This window comes from Bemisia tabaci, chromosome 3, assembly GCF_918797505.1.
Source record: "Bemisia tabaci chromosome 3, PGI_BMITA_v3".
Lineage (NCBI taxonomy): Eukaryota > Metazoa > Arthropoda > Insecta > Hemiptera > Aleyrodidae > Bemisia > Bemisia tabaci.
The window spans coordinates 2313639-2329150 of NC_092795.1; the positions used below are offsets into that span (position 1 = coordinate 2313639).

The 15512-nt window shown below is 40.3% G+C and overlaps 1 protein-coding gene across 1 annotated transcript in view; it reads right to left on the minus strand.

Annotated features, from left to right (window-relative positions):
* The window catches only part of LOC109043277 (uncharacterized), a 49110-nt gene extending 39050 nt beyond the window's left edge, over positions 1–10060 (minus strand). Inside the window, 1 exon segment of the mRNA XM_019060419.2 lies at positions 9489–10060. Within this exon segment, the coding sequence (XP_018915964.1) occupies positions 9489–9601 (113 nt within the window). The 5' untranslated portion in view covers positions 9602–10060.
* Between the last annotated feature and the right edge of the window lie 5452 nt (positions 10061–15512).

Genomic DNA, 15512 nt, shown 5'->3' on the forward strand with positions numbered 1-15512 from the left:
ATAGTGTTCGCAACAAACATCTTAATAATCGATTCTTTACGAAAGCTTTCTAATGGCAAACTATCGATAATCGATCAGTCACGCCTTGCCACTGCCGGAGACCGGGGCGGCGGAATGGAAAGCCAATGATACGTGCTGTAGGAAGACGCCGCATGAGCCTTCAGACGTTGCCATATTTCCTTCAAGAAAAACAGAATTTACTGAGAAACTTGTGAATATTTTCCCTCAAATTTTCCAAACAATTTTGTCCACGATTTAATCAAAAATATCTGAAAATTTCAAGGAGAAAGATGCACAACTTCCCTAAAAAATACATGTTTTATTCTGAGAAATTTGTCAACACTCGAATGCTCATACGACGTTCTTCCTTAGCACGGTGGAGTGGCGAGTCGTGAATGATCGATTAGGTATCGATATCACCCCATTTGAAGCTGTGGTAAAGCATCGATTATTGAGATGTTCGTTGCGAACACTCTGTTGATCGATCCTTTTCCATAGATTTTTTTTCTTTTTTTTTTTTTTTTTTTTTATTTATTGTCGCTTGAGAATAGTTACAAAATTACAAAATTACACTTACAATGAAAGTGAGAAGATAAGGATTTAGAGAACAATAATAATATAGGACTATGCTATAGTTTGAGAGCTAATTTCCATAGATTTAAATGGCAGATCAATCGATAGGTCGCAAAGCACGCCACGCTACTGAGCGATGACGGGCGGCGAGCGGCGACGAAAGTAAAGTTGCAAGTCAAGACGACGAGGAAAGGGCAAGACAAGGAATAAGTCTTTCGATAGAGATGGACTTACAACTTCATCATAGTCTGAATACCTTCATACTTTTGACATGGAGAAGGAATCGATATTTCATAGTTAAAAGGGGAGCCGTTTGAAAGTATGTCACTTTGAAATCCAAGACTTCAACCCTCTTCCCCAACCCAATCAACATTTGGGGAGGGCTAGGAAGCAATGGCTCTTATGTAGGTGCATCAAAATTGACCTACAGTGGGGATTCGGACATTGCCCGAAACCAATGGAGACTTTGCAAGCTAATTTTTTATTTCTTCATCTGAAAGTGCTTAGAGAGCTGATTTCACAGCATTTTTTATAATTTTTTTCTAATGCGGGAAATAGTATAAAAAATTTAAAAGTGAGAAAATGCACCGCCTAGTGACGTCATCTGGCGGCATTTCCCATTTAAACACACGTATTTTAGCAGATTAGATAACTTTGTCATATATCTTCTCCAATAATTGTTCAATTCATGAACCAAGGGTACCCTCGTGTTCAGTTCACTCAAAAATTTCCATTTAAATACGAAATTCGTCAAATTCCAGACTGCAAATTCTCTACTTCAGTTTCTCAGTAGAAAAGGGACCGTTTAAAAGAAATACCTACGCTGAAATCTAGAAGTTTGGGCTCCTTCTTAAGACCGCCGCGCCGTTTTAAGAGAGTCAGTGCGGAGGGGCACTGGGGCAGGCAATAGTCCCTCCCCCTAAATTTTAAAAATTTTCTTACATAGAGAGATGTTGGTTACTTTTGATCAAGTTTAGAGCATTTTTTGGAAGTCGTTAAAGTTTCGACACTCCCCGCGCCGCGGGAAATACTTCCTTGAAACAACTTTTGGTCCCTGAAAAAACACCCCTCTGCCTCCTCCTTGCACCTGCCACGCAGATTTGAACCTTATACAAAAGCACTGAACGCTATATATAATTACCCCCCCCCCCCCCCCCGGTAAAACAAAGACAATTGGATTACATTTTGCAATAAGGAACCACTATCTCTGGCTCTTCCATTAAAGCACATAATCTGCATAGGAAAACAAATGGCATGTATGTTGTTTCTAAAATGGGCCAGAAATAGTGGTTCCTTATAGCAAAATATAATCCAATTATTCCTCAATATATATTTACAAAACCAAAAATGCTCAGAAATTTCAACAAATACTGGCGCTTCGTGGCTTCGTACCACCGAGTGACGACTTGCAGTGTTGACTATCCTCCTCTCATTATTATTCGAGAAGTAACATATGATAACAGCCCGAAAATATCTTTTCACGACCGTATTAATTTTCATTTGAATGTAAATCATGCTCTTATCCAGGATCGTGCGTCAGAAACTAAAAAAAAAGAAAAACGATTCGATTGCTTGGTTTACCTGTAGAGTGCATGTTACGAAATTAAGTCGCCTCCTTGAAGGTCATTGTTTGTTTTTTCCCGATTTATTTTTGAAGATTTTTCTTGACTTGAGGAATAAAGAAAAAAGATATATTCTGGGTGAGTATACTATCCCGCAATTTGAGTGAAGTGGCATCGAACTCAATATACGTTGGTCACGGATAAATATCACGAGACAAATACTATCTACTAGCACACTAACACTAACTACATTTATCATAGATAAAACACTGATTGCACACGTCCGCGGCCCTTCGTGAAAGCTGTGGGCAGAACTCAGATTTCGCCCGCAACGTCGAGCGTATGCAACCCGGCCTACCGCGAAGTTAAAATAGTTGCATGTTGGGCTCAAACCCAACTTCGAATTTTCTTCCAGTGTTTGACGCTCCGCGCATTATTCGATTGCCGACAGTATCTCTAAGAAAGCCATCTAAGTTAGTTTATACCGCGTAATTTTATCTGTAATATTAATATGTATTACAAAATGAATTTAATTTAAGGTAGAAGTTTAGCAAAACAGGAAACAGTTGGAGAATAAATGCATTTTGACAAGTCATCGATGTCTCACCTTCAGGTGATAAATGAAGTGAAAAGATTTAATAATGGTCGTGGGTATAAAGAACTATCCTAACTTTTCTCGGAAAAATATTTAATCGAAAGAAACGAGGCAACGTTGCAATCCGCGTACGGCGTTGGCTTATCATAAGCCTTTAAAGCCCTATCATTCGAGGCCACGATTATTCTAACGCGAGTTCAAATAATCGCGCCAAATACAGCGTGGCAGGCGTTGAACATATATTAGCGCCTGCAAGACTTTAGGAATACTTCACGCATTGCGCAAAACCGTGCGATCGGCGCACTGGCCGCGCACCGCCCATATTAGCGCCTACGAGACAGCATGAATACTTCTCGCATCGCGCCAAACTCACTGCAGTCGATCAGTTGATGCGAAACGCATATTAGCGCCTGCCTACATAATTTTTGACTTTCTGGTTTAGTTTTTACCATAATTAAAAGGAAAATATGTATCCTCATTGTAAAGATTCAGAAACTCGGACGATATTTAATTTTTTTGAGTCATTAAATAGAGCGAACGAAAAGGTCGCGTCGAAATTTTCGATACTTTTATTTGAGATCATTAGGCAAATAATGCGCGGAAATTATTCAGAAAAACTGTGTGAAGCTTTTTAAAAAACATTTATTAAAAATAAAACATAGAAGTGGTGCATATCGCTGCAATCAGAGATAAATATACGGTTTCTTTCGGGTGCGACCGTCGGAGTTTGAATCCATTCATCTCTTAAAAAACTTGAACATGGTTGTTCTACGTTTTTGTACATGTAGTTTTTTTCAGTAGTTGGCGGCCGCGTAGCGGTCGCAGGTCCCTAAGGCAACGGTCCCTAGTTTACTTTTTAAATGTCTATGAGAGCTCTCTGGGCTATTCGTGCTGCGAGGGTTGTCAATCGAAGAGAGACATGCCCGTAAGTGAGGAGGGCATGAATATTCTTCCGCGATGTAGTTATCTACCACAAACTACCAAGGTTGCCAGAACAACGCCTCCTCGTTGAATATTGAATATTCGCGCAAAAATGTGAGTTTTCAGTACCAGAAAAATTCGCGCAATCCTGTGCATCTCAAAAAAGGTAAAAATGGGGGCATTCGCGCAATCCTATCGCAGCCGTTCATACGGCGTTCTTCCTTGGCACGGTAGAGCTTTGGAAAAGAGTTCTTGCACGAGTTTATAGTGATTTACCACCACAAAAAATACAAAATACGAAGGGAAATAAAGAGCGAGTTTTGTAAATTTTAAGGTCGCCTCACACTTACCTTAAAATTCAAAATTCCAAAACTTGAGGGTCAAAGTCATAGGACTTTTTCTTCCGTATTTGATTGTTTTCCGCAGCGACAAACCATGATAATCCTTCGCAAGGATCCATTTACAAAATAATAGATCTGAATTTTAGTATAGCGGTTGGCAAAAATTATCTTATAATGCTATTTTGGGGGCCTTCTTAAACCTTCCTAAATCACGATGTAGACCAAATGGAACCTCATCGCGAAAGGAGCTGTTTAAGGTGATTCGTCAAGCTCAAAAGAAGTGGTCGAACTGGCATGCGATATATCGCATCCTGTAGGTAAAAAATCTCTTGAAGCTGAGGTGAGGAATCGATTATTAAGGTGTTCGTTGCGAACACCCTGTACATCGATCCTTCTCCATAGCTTGAAATGGCACTATGGCAGATCAATCGATGTATCGCAAAGCACATAACCCCACTGTTCGCGTCATTAATCGGCGATTGGACGATATATATGTCGTAAGCAATTAGCAATCGCCGGCAATTTGCAAGCCAGTGGTGAATAAATACAGAAAATCATGTAATTCAAAAATAAGAGAACAATATTAGACTGCTGATTATGTTGCCTGTAATGTGAATAGACACTTTTCCATCCTTAAAAATATGACAGAAATATGCACACTCCGGAGAGCGCGCAGTGATCTCCGTGACATAAGTCGGGTTGAGATTGGACAGGCAACTAAACTAACATCGTGACAAAGCGTAGAGTATCCCGGAAAATGAAGGCGCTTCAAGCCGAGCTCATACTTTTGAAGACCATAACCCTTAAAAATTGCATTATGCCGATGTTTATTATTGCGATGTATTGAAACAACACGTGAACCGCTTGCAAATTGCCGGCGATTGCTAATTGCCTGCGACATATATACTCTTCCAATATTAGTGAAGGAAAAAAACTCAACGGCGAATAAGTAGGAAGCACTCGACATCGGTTCACGTCTTTGAACATCATCGAGGGACGGATCAGAGCACAAAAGAAGCATGCCCTAATTGCCGAGCATGAGCCTAGTTTTTTGCTGGGACACTCGTGCCACATAAAAGCTAAAACAGCTAAGCTCTAATGACAGCCCCACGTGGACATAGGCGGTTTTGAAACTTGGACAGGCACAGCAGCGCCGCGGCGCACAGTGAGGCAAGCCTATCGTCCTATCGATGGCCAAAGTGCGAAACCACGGGTCTCCATTTGCGACGTTGCAGGCTTTCTGTCATACTTCATTTGGACCGCGTTAAGCAGAAAGGAACCAAGCTACGTCAGCTATTGCCAAATTTAACTGAGCACTTTAATTTTTTACGAGAGAACATTGGTGCGGATTTTTTTTTTTTTGAAATTTTTAAGGAAGTTGCTTCGTACTAAGCAGAAAATTGATGGAAATTGGCAAAAAAAAGAATCCACACTACTGTTTCCATGTAAAAAATTAAATTTCCTGATTAAATCTGGCGATAGCTGGTGTGTTTGTTCCTTTCCGCTTGACGCGGTCCATTTTTTTCTCTAAAAAATTAGTCCACGTAATGCCTTAAAAACCTCCTCGATTTTTCTTCTCCGTAAGCAGAATATTCAAGAAAGTAGGAGGGGCCATTTTGTGACATCGCAATGGAGATACGTGGTTTACGCTGCTATGCTGAAGAAAAACACCGTATGAGCCCTTCGTAAGTTGCCAAGCACGGGCGGAACTTGGAACTTTTTCTGGGGGGAGGAAAGATCGGGGGGCCGGGGGGGGTGTATAAGCTAAGGGGGGTAGAAGAGACCCTACAAGGAAGGCTTGGTGGAGCTTTCCCACTCGCCAAAGGAGGGTTTGAAGGATTTCCCTAGCGTCAGAAGGGTGCGAGGGGCATCCCTGGAGAATTGAAAAGAATTGGACGAGTCGTGTAAGGAGGAATTTTGGGCTGTTTCCACTGAATAGTTGATCCAATTTCTATTGAGGTGAAAAAAATGTCACACTCTTACTCAAATAAATTCCATACATTTCTCGGGAGGAGCCGAGTAGATTTCTTGGAGGCCAGGCTCCCCGGCCCCGTATGTTGTCAAATTTCCTTAGAGGAGACACGAATTTTTAGCAAGACTTCTGAATATTAATCTCCCAATTTTTCAGAGAATGTAGGTCTCAATTCTAGCACCGAATATGTCAAAAATATCGACGGATTTCGAATTTTTAGGCAAAAATAGAACGATTAGTCCCTGCGCGTGAGCCTGTAGAGAATTATTTCAAAGCAAAAAATGGACAAAATTCAGAGAGGAGAAATAAAAGGAGAGTCCTTGAATTCGACACAGAAATCGATAGCTGTATCGAATGCGAGATTTTATTCAAAAAGGATCCTATGCTTTCATTTCTCTGAATTTCGTCAATTTCTTGGTTTAGAATAATTTTGTGGGCTCATGTGTATAGGTTATCGTCCCTTTTTGGACTAAAAACTCAAAATCTGCCGCGATTTTTTGTATGATCGATGCGAGTTCGACCACGCCAGGAACCGTGACGAATCGCTTAACGTATAACAGGAACTTTGCAACGTCGCAAACGGAGACACGCGGTTTCGCATTTGGTTCCGAGCTCTCAAATTAACTGACTCCACTGTGCGATGCTTCCCTCCGCTGGCGAAAGTTCAAGTTTACTCCGTGTAAGTCAAGTGGGCACTCCATAGCTTTGTTCATACTCAAGATGCAATTTTTCCATTTCAGTGACCATGCTGCGCGATGCTGCCGTCCTCAGGAAAAATGACGTGTGGACCTCGCGACGCTCCCAAAATTCTTCTAATAAAATATGAATTTCCAGAGAATTTGAGAATTTTTCGCTTGAGATATATGTCGGCAATAATCTAGGGTATTCAAAAATTGCGAGGAAAATTATTCTTAATTTTTCTCGAAAATATGTATTTTACCGGGAGAAATCTGGCAGCGTTCGGATGTTCAAATGCCGTTTTTCCTTGACACGCGCAGAATGAATTACGGTTATGGAAACTTATAAAAGCTGAAGCTGAAAGCCTTATTGCAACTGCGGCTGTACGCATCCTGTATGAATACATTACGTGACGCAGGGATTGATAATAATCTTCCAAATGGCGCAATCCACGATTGCTCATGAACACGATTGCTCGAGTCGCTCATACTTCACGACAAATAAAAAGAAAATAGAAAAAAAAAGTTATCACTTTTCTTGGAAGCTGATGACCCCGATCTAGAATTTCTTAGAGAGCACTGAGGATTATCAACCCGCCGCCCTGCCGGTAAAACGCCCTTACAATTGGACTGCATTTTGCAATTAGGAAGTACAATTCCTGGCTCATCAGTTTAGGAACAACGAATGTACCATTGGTTTCCCTATGCACATAGGAGTTTCCACGGATGAGACAGAAATTGCAGTTCCCAATTGAAAAATGTATTGCAATTTGTTATCTGCAGGGTTGATATGTAGGAAGCACAGATTGGGGGGGGGGGGGGGGGTGGTTGCTGAAACGCATTTACTCGAAGTCTATCTGATTTGGGAGTTTTGAAAACAAAGTAAACAGGGAACAATTTAGGACTGCTATCATCTGTTGGATAGGAACGCATCCGAAATTTGAATTCCAATTCGACCTCGTCTCTTGCGCAAGGTTAACTCAAAAAATATATATGAGTTGAGCCGCATATTGCAAGGTTTTTTTAAATTTTAATTTAATTAGTCATAGCATGCATTTTGACACGTTTTTGTGAAATTTTCGCTTGTTGTTATCATGCGTGTGCTGAAGATGGATTATGTACCCGAAATGCATCCATGCATCTTGTAAATAGACATTAACTAAAAAACTCTGTGGTTTGGCTACTATCCCTAAAATTTATTTCCAAACTCAAAAAAATCTTCAAGGTTCCGATAAGAGGCAGAGAGCGCGAAGGGATTTTAACTCTCCTACAGGCAAGGGCGAAAATAGGGGGGGGGGGGGCTGCCCTCTCCCCCCGAAATCTGCTTGGCCCCTCCCAACAAATGAGAGAGATTTTCCTCAGTAAGTGCATAACATATCCTTCATCTTGGAAATTGTAATGAGGTCAATTTTTGGGCAAGAACAGCTTAAACTTTCTCCGAAGACAACTTAATTTTTCAAAATTTTTCGGGGGAAGCCCTTCGGATCTCCCTTCTAAGCTAGGGGAGTCCTTGCAACTTTCTTTGGAGCTAAGGGTGTCCTGCAGACCCCTTTGGAGGGTTGTCTTCTTTGTGCCCCCAAGACTCCATTGATGAGATGCCCCTGTGACAACCCCCTCCCCCCGAAAAGTTTCTAGTTCCACCCATGCCTGCAGGGAGACTCTTTCCGCGTAATGTAGTAGAAAAGTAGATTAACTTGGTAAAACAAGTCTACCTAGACCTACAAGAGAACTTGGGGACCTCCTTTAGACTGATGAGGAGTAATGTTTCTTCACGGCTTCGTCTTAAGTACATAGTGGCCATTAAGTAGAATACTAGCTTTGAGCCACAAAAAAGCTTCCGACCTCCAATCCAGAAATGTTATCAATCTCTTGCGCAGATTGGTATAGGTAAGTACTTCCTATCGCATAAATACATCCAATTGTATAACCCTCTCTCCTTGAATATCATAGTTGACCTTATGTAGGTTCAATTTTGGTGAGTCATGGTCAATTTCATGGCATTAATAATGGGATTTGTAGAGGGTTTGCGTGGCCCTCCTCCGAAAAAAAAATTTGGCTTCTCTGAACCGCGTTTGCCCCCTTATAATTCGGCTGAAGAAAAGCCCCTGCTTTTTTAATCCCCGATCTCTATATCAGTTGCAATACTGAATTGAGCGAATTCCTCAACTCGTTACACTGAGAGTAACTTAGAGCATAGAAACCTTAACAGGACTGGGCCTCAGTTGATTGTAAGGACATATATTTTTTTGGATTTCAAGTTTGAAGATACTTACCTACTTCAAATGTCCAGTCTTTCACAAAACTAATATGTATTACAACAAGAAAAAAAAAATGATTTAAGCCCAATTCACCACTACATATTCAACTTTTCATCTGACATAAGCGACAAAAAAGATGGATAGGAAGTTGAACTAAACAAAATTGAAATCAGCTGCCGTTGCCATGTGATATCATCACACAGAATTTTAGATATCACCGCCAGCTTCCAATTTGCAAAGATACAGTTTACACTGATGTCGATGGGAAGATTTTATTTAAACTCTCTGTTCTCTCTTCGATCCAATTGGCACTGACACTGGGCACACCAGGTAACGCCACATCCAAGTTTCTGTTTCACTTTTAACCAAATTGATGTGTTCTCGTGTCAATATCAAATGATGGAACTATTCCATGATATAAGCAGAAAAAGAGTTGAATGAAAACTTGAATAGTGTGAATGAGGCTTCATGGAGAGGGAGCACTCAGACAGCCATACTTAAATGCGTTCCTCAAAAAGCTTCCTTCGGAGGATGGGGAGAGTTTCTAACGATAGGTGGTTATTTAGGAGACAACTGTAAGGAAGCTTACCTGGCAATCCGAATGAGTTTCCCGGCTTCATTTCGTTTCAAGACAAACGGTAACCTATTGGCGACCACGATGATTTTCCCAGTAGCAGGTTGATCATTGCCTATACTGCCCATGATTCAAGGAGAATTGCAGCAGGTTAGATATAAGAATATAGTCTACAGTTGAGAGTTGACACAAACGGAGAGCATAGAGTCACTTTGAGCTGACAAACAACGAGAGACAAGTCGAATTTCGATTATTACCACACAACACGAAACGAACCACGGGCTCGAACACAAGGCACAATCAAGAATCGGTTGCAACGACCATTACTTCAATTACTTGTTTACTTCAGAACGCACAGCTGATAACAAACAACGATACAACTCGGTCACTCGATGCGACTTTTATCACTCCGGAAGTTCGTGGGTGCCCGAGAGAAAATCTAGTGACAACTGCACGGATGGATTCGTATAATCCTGGGAGGAATCACAGAAAAGTTGAACGCTAAATCCGGGCGGTGGATAAATGAATGAGCAATTGAGCAAATATTAATTTCAAGTGGTCTTCTTCGAATTCGCGCGCACGCGCTGATAAGACTCATGCATGGATAAGGACGGGGCGGAGTTTTCGCGTCACGTGATGTTCTCTACGTGAGACGCTATTGGACCTTTTAAACTGAGTTTTCGCGGGAAAAGGAAGCCGCGCTAAGCTAGAGTGTTTTCAAAAGCCCCCCCTCCCCTCCCCCCTCACCCTTATCGTGAGGATTTGCACTAAAAGGGATGGGTCCGATGAAACCGTGACGGGACCTGACGGGACGGTCCGACTCCTCGAAAAAAACCCCATAAAATATTTGGCATGGAAACTATTACATGAAGAGTAATGATATCTAATCGTGGTGATACCTACCTAAGCATCACTCAACGTTATCAACGGAAAATTATTTGAGCTAAGCACTTACATACCCTGAACCTCGGAAAAGAAAAAGACTTACCGTCTCTCTTACAAAGTTACAACCAATAAAAGCAAAATATTAGTATCCATACCAGGTCGTGCACGGGGAAGTATTTTGTTCCATCAAGAACCAAGTTTTATAATTTTTATTATTATTTTTGCTTTTTTTTGTGGGTGCGTAGAATGACTATACTTATAATAACATGCAGAGTGAACGTTTCCATCCAATGTACAAATATATGGGAAATGATGAGGGACGAACGCTGAAATTGAGGAGGACAATTTTTTTTTCTTTCTTAGTTGAACTGCTTTTATCCCGAAATAATTGATATGTTCACCAAAAATTCTTACTGAATATTGTAATTTCGACTGTGAAACTCTGAAACCATACTTCTATTTTCGGTGGTTTTAAGATAACTGCAGAAATGAGGTGCAGGAGATATCTTTTGTTCGTCTGCCATCGATATTACATGAGTCGAAAAACACCTCAGGTGCTGATTTCGCTGATCCAAAAGATCCATCGACATTGTTTCGGGAGAATACAAATACGACTTTACTTTGGATAATGGTCCTTGTATTCACAAAGGAAAATAAAGAGACAAAACCACAAATATCGCAAGATCACGAGACAGCGGAGACGTTGTAAATGGAAACGCCTAGGGGAATGCAACTAATGCTGCTTGAAAGAGGTCTTTGTTGCATACACGGTAAATTGAAGGCGCACTTTCACGTTCAGAACATCGACACTACACGGCGAAATAACGGCAGCCGGCGCACGGTGGATCGAGTCAGTGGGAGAGGTCGGCCAAGATTTGGAAACTTTAAAAGCTTACAACTTCATTTATACAAAACTTTGAGATTTTAAAAGCGGTTCTATTGGTTTCCTCGTGAAATTTTCTGCTAGAGGCTCCCCATAAAATTTGAAATGTGGCGAATTAAACATTACAATTTGTAGTGTTAGTCAAAAATTTCATGTCTATAACTTCTCCGATTAACACGATCCATTGTGCGGCGCGGCGCTGGGAGAGCAGAGCAAAATACATTGGGAAATATTAGTCATTCCCTACTTAAGTACTAAAGATATTGTACATAAAAATCTTGGTATACAAAGCCTTACTTTTTTAGCCTTTACTTCAGATGCCGAGTAAAAGTAATGGTAAATATGGTGATATCGTTCTGAGAAAAAAACGAACAAGAGGCCGCCCTTAAGCGAAGTCTGGCTTTTTTTAAAAAAGAATTTTGTGTGCATCTGAACATTACTCTCTTTGACTGTTTAAGAGAGTCTCAAAAGTGTGGTTTTACTCGCTTTCAGACGAGAATAACCAGAGGGCCGGCAATTCCATGATTTCAGAGACGATGTCATTACTACGTACTTAAAATTAGTTTGTACCATAAAAAGGCAAGTTATTTCCATGCTACGAGACAAAAGCTAATCTGTAGATAGGAGACCACTTGACGAGGACTAACATGTCTCAGGCGCGTTCGATCACTCGAAAATGAGTAAAAGCTGTTGAGTTCACTCGACATGACACGGATGGCGAGCATCTCCCCAATCGATAGCCACTGAGAAAAACACGTAAATTTCCTCTCATGATCGAAGCTCATGGTCAAGCAACAGGATCACGTGAATATGTTGCGAAAATACCAGTGGCGTGGTGTGTTCGATAGATCGATTTAGCGATTGATCTGCCATTTAAACCTATGAAGAAGGATCGATAAACAGGGTGTTTGCAACGAACACCATAATAATCCAGGGCCAGATTTAGGGGATAGCTACATGGGCCGCGGCCCGTGGCGGCAAAAGGGGCGGAAAATGTTGTCATTTTTTCAAATGGAGGTACCTATCAAGAAAAAAATCTGATTCAGAAAAAAAAATTACAAACGAGAAAAGGCGAAAAAATCTCTCATTTCCTGAGAGTTAAAGTATAGTAATTTCTAATTTGTTCGTCTTTCGGTGATACAAGAGACAGCGCCTTTCATTAGTCTAGTTGAGAGAGAAACCAAACACGCAATTTGGCCTGGAGCAGCGCGGCGCAGCGCAGAGAGCAATGATGACGAGGGCTTGAGATGGAAAGGAGAAGCCCTCGGCGCGTCGGTCAGCATGAAACACATAGCACATATCAACGCCTGCAAGACTCCATGAATACTTCACGCATTGCGTCAAACGTAGTGCGATCAGCAGCGGTTGGCGTAAAACTCATAGTGCCTACAAGACTGCATGAATACTTCACGTATTGCGTCAAAAACAATATGCGGTCAGCAACTGTCGGCGTGAAACGCATAGCGCCTACAAGACTGTGGGGATACTTCACGCATTGCGCCAAACATAGTGCGGTTGGCGCGGTAGCGGAAATTAAAAAACATTAAACCACATTCATGTTTATTCTTTCATAATTTTTTCGTTCTTTTCTTATGAATGAAAGGCATTGTCCACACAGAGATAGGTTTCCGGAACTTAATTTTCGCGCAAAGTTCCGTGAACTTTTGCTAGTGTTGACAGGGCTTTCGCAAAAAATGTGCTCAATACGAGTAAACGCGTCTTATGCACCCCTCCTCCTCCGGCACGTTCACTTGATGGCTTGTATCGATGTTTCAAAACGAATGAGAAGGGACGGCAAAATATGGCCCATGGACGGCAAGTACCTAGGTAAATCTGGCCCTGTAATAATCGATTCTTTACCATAGCTTCAAATGGGGAAATATCGATGATTGGCGATCATTCACGCTTCGCCACTCGAGAATACTGATGGAGCATGCGGATGGGTCGCATGTTTTACTAATTTTTCAAGCTAGAAATATCGTTGAATGTTCCAAAATGTATTATACTGTATGTAATTATGAAAGTTTAGGATGCCTACCATATCGATGGCCAAAGCACGAAACCACGTGTTCGAGTACCCGAGTGCTTCAAAAATTCCGCTACGATTTTATTTTTTCCAAGAGCAACAAGCCAATTTTCTAGCTTGTTTGTGGAGAGTACCCGGTCGATAGAAAAAGAAAATCAGAGATGTTTTCAAGAAATGACATCGACCAGTTTTCCTGAGAAAGAATTCAAGTATGACAGGAACTAGGAAGTCTGCAAGTCGCGAACGGAGAAACGCGCTTTCGTACTTTGACCATCTACAAGTAGGTACCTACGTTTGAACAAACCACTGTTGGTACTCACACTTCGAGTGTTTCCTGATCCATTTTGGAGCAAACTAAACATATTAACCACTTTTAAAAAAATTTGGCAGTCCAACCATGAAAAACCAACCAATTTTTAAAGTCAAAGTTTGAAAATATGGATTTTCGGTTGCAGCGTTGCTAATCTAAACTGGTGTTTGATTTTTCAAAAATATAACCGTTCTCTAAACCGTTTCTGTTGAAATTTTCTGGGAATTTCCTTCGTGAGAGTTTAATGGTATCATGCAGCTACAAACATTCAGAACTATTTAAGGATGAGGAGGGAGGGGGGACCGAGGACCTCCTAACTCCGTCAATGAGTACACCCCAAGTAGCAAAATGAAAATATTTTATGAAAAAAAAAAAAAAAAATTATGAAAAAAATTTAGAAAATAAAGAAAAAGTAGCTAGCATTATGGAAAGTTGACAGAAGTTTTGAAGTGAGTGTCACTATTTACCAAAGAAAATAGGTCCATTTCCAGTCTATAAAACAGATCTATTTTCCGTCTAGAAAATTGATAGGGCTATTTCCTTAGAAAAAATATTCAAAAACCTGATTGAATATAGAGAAAAAGTGGATATTTTCTTTAACTATTTCTTAGAAATTTAAAATTCAGAAAACAGATAGAAAAAACACAGAATGTAGACAACAAAATTGTCTGTTTTTCTTGTATTTAGTGTCTGGAACATAGACAGAAAATAGAAGTTTTTTAATAATTTTCTTAGCTATCTATTTGATACATCTATTTTCTTTCTATTTTATTTTTCTGTCTAGAAAATGGAAAATTTCTCAATTAGTGCTAGACAGAAAATAGAGCCCCATGTTACTTGAGCCATAACATGCTGTGAGGAGGTGAGTGGTATCTGGATAGCTAAAATTAGAAATTCCCAAGAGTCACGATGATACCTCTCAAAACGAGATCAGCTTTCCTCCGTTGTTGAAGCACCGAAATTTGCCATGGAATAAATTTCCACTTTGCTGGCTAATTACTCAAGTGGCTCAATCAGGTTCAATTTGAATCTCTCGTCTATACTTGGACAAGCACTTGAGCCATAAGTCTGCACAGCACAAGCGTGTTGCATAAGTTTTCAAGTACTTAACAGTCTGGATTGATTTCATCATAGCAGCTGCGTGGTTCACGTTTCTTCTATTTACTACAACGTATGCATGCAGCGACATAAAAGTGGAAATAAGGTACTAAAAATAGGAGTAGAATTATTCTCTTCATACTCCACAACCAGATTTTCCTACTTTACACAACCTTAGTTGAGGCTGATTTGGTACTCAGCCGGGTCGACCAAAGATAAACCTCACTGCTAGGTAGGTACAACCAGAATTCTGATTTCAAGAGCTTCTCTATCTCTCGATTTTATGGATTTTATCACTGGAATTTCTGAGAACAGATGAATACTAGAAAGAAGACGGATATTGAAGGCCAAAAAGCGAAACCATGTATCTCTGTGTGTGCGGTGTTTCAAAATTTTCGCTATTTTATTTTTTGAAGGAGAAACAAGCCAACTTTCTGGCTTGAAATTTATATAGATTATTCTACTGTCATAGAGGAAAAATCGAGGAAGTTTTAAGAAATTATGTTGACTATTTTTTCAAGAGAAAAAATGAAGTACAAAATGGAGTCTACAAGGTCATAAACGGAGATACATGGTTTCGCACTTTGGCCGCTAATATGCAGACTTTCACTTCTAGTAACACTAGTACTGGTTTTCATGGAAATTGATAGAAACAAGTATGAACAAAAGTTGGAGCCTAAAGAATTCACCCTGATTCCTTTCAAAATGAGATCAACACAATTCATTTAAAAAAATAAACTTGCTTATCTCATCACTAACCACATTCAGAAAAGATGTGTCAGATTTTTCTATCACAAGAAATGTATTTTAACCATTAATTTTTCTTCTTGGAGAGGA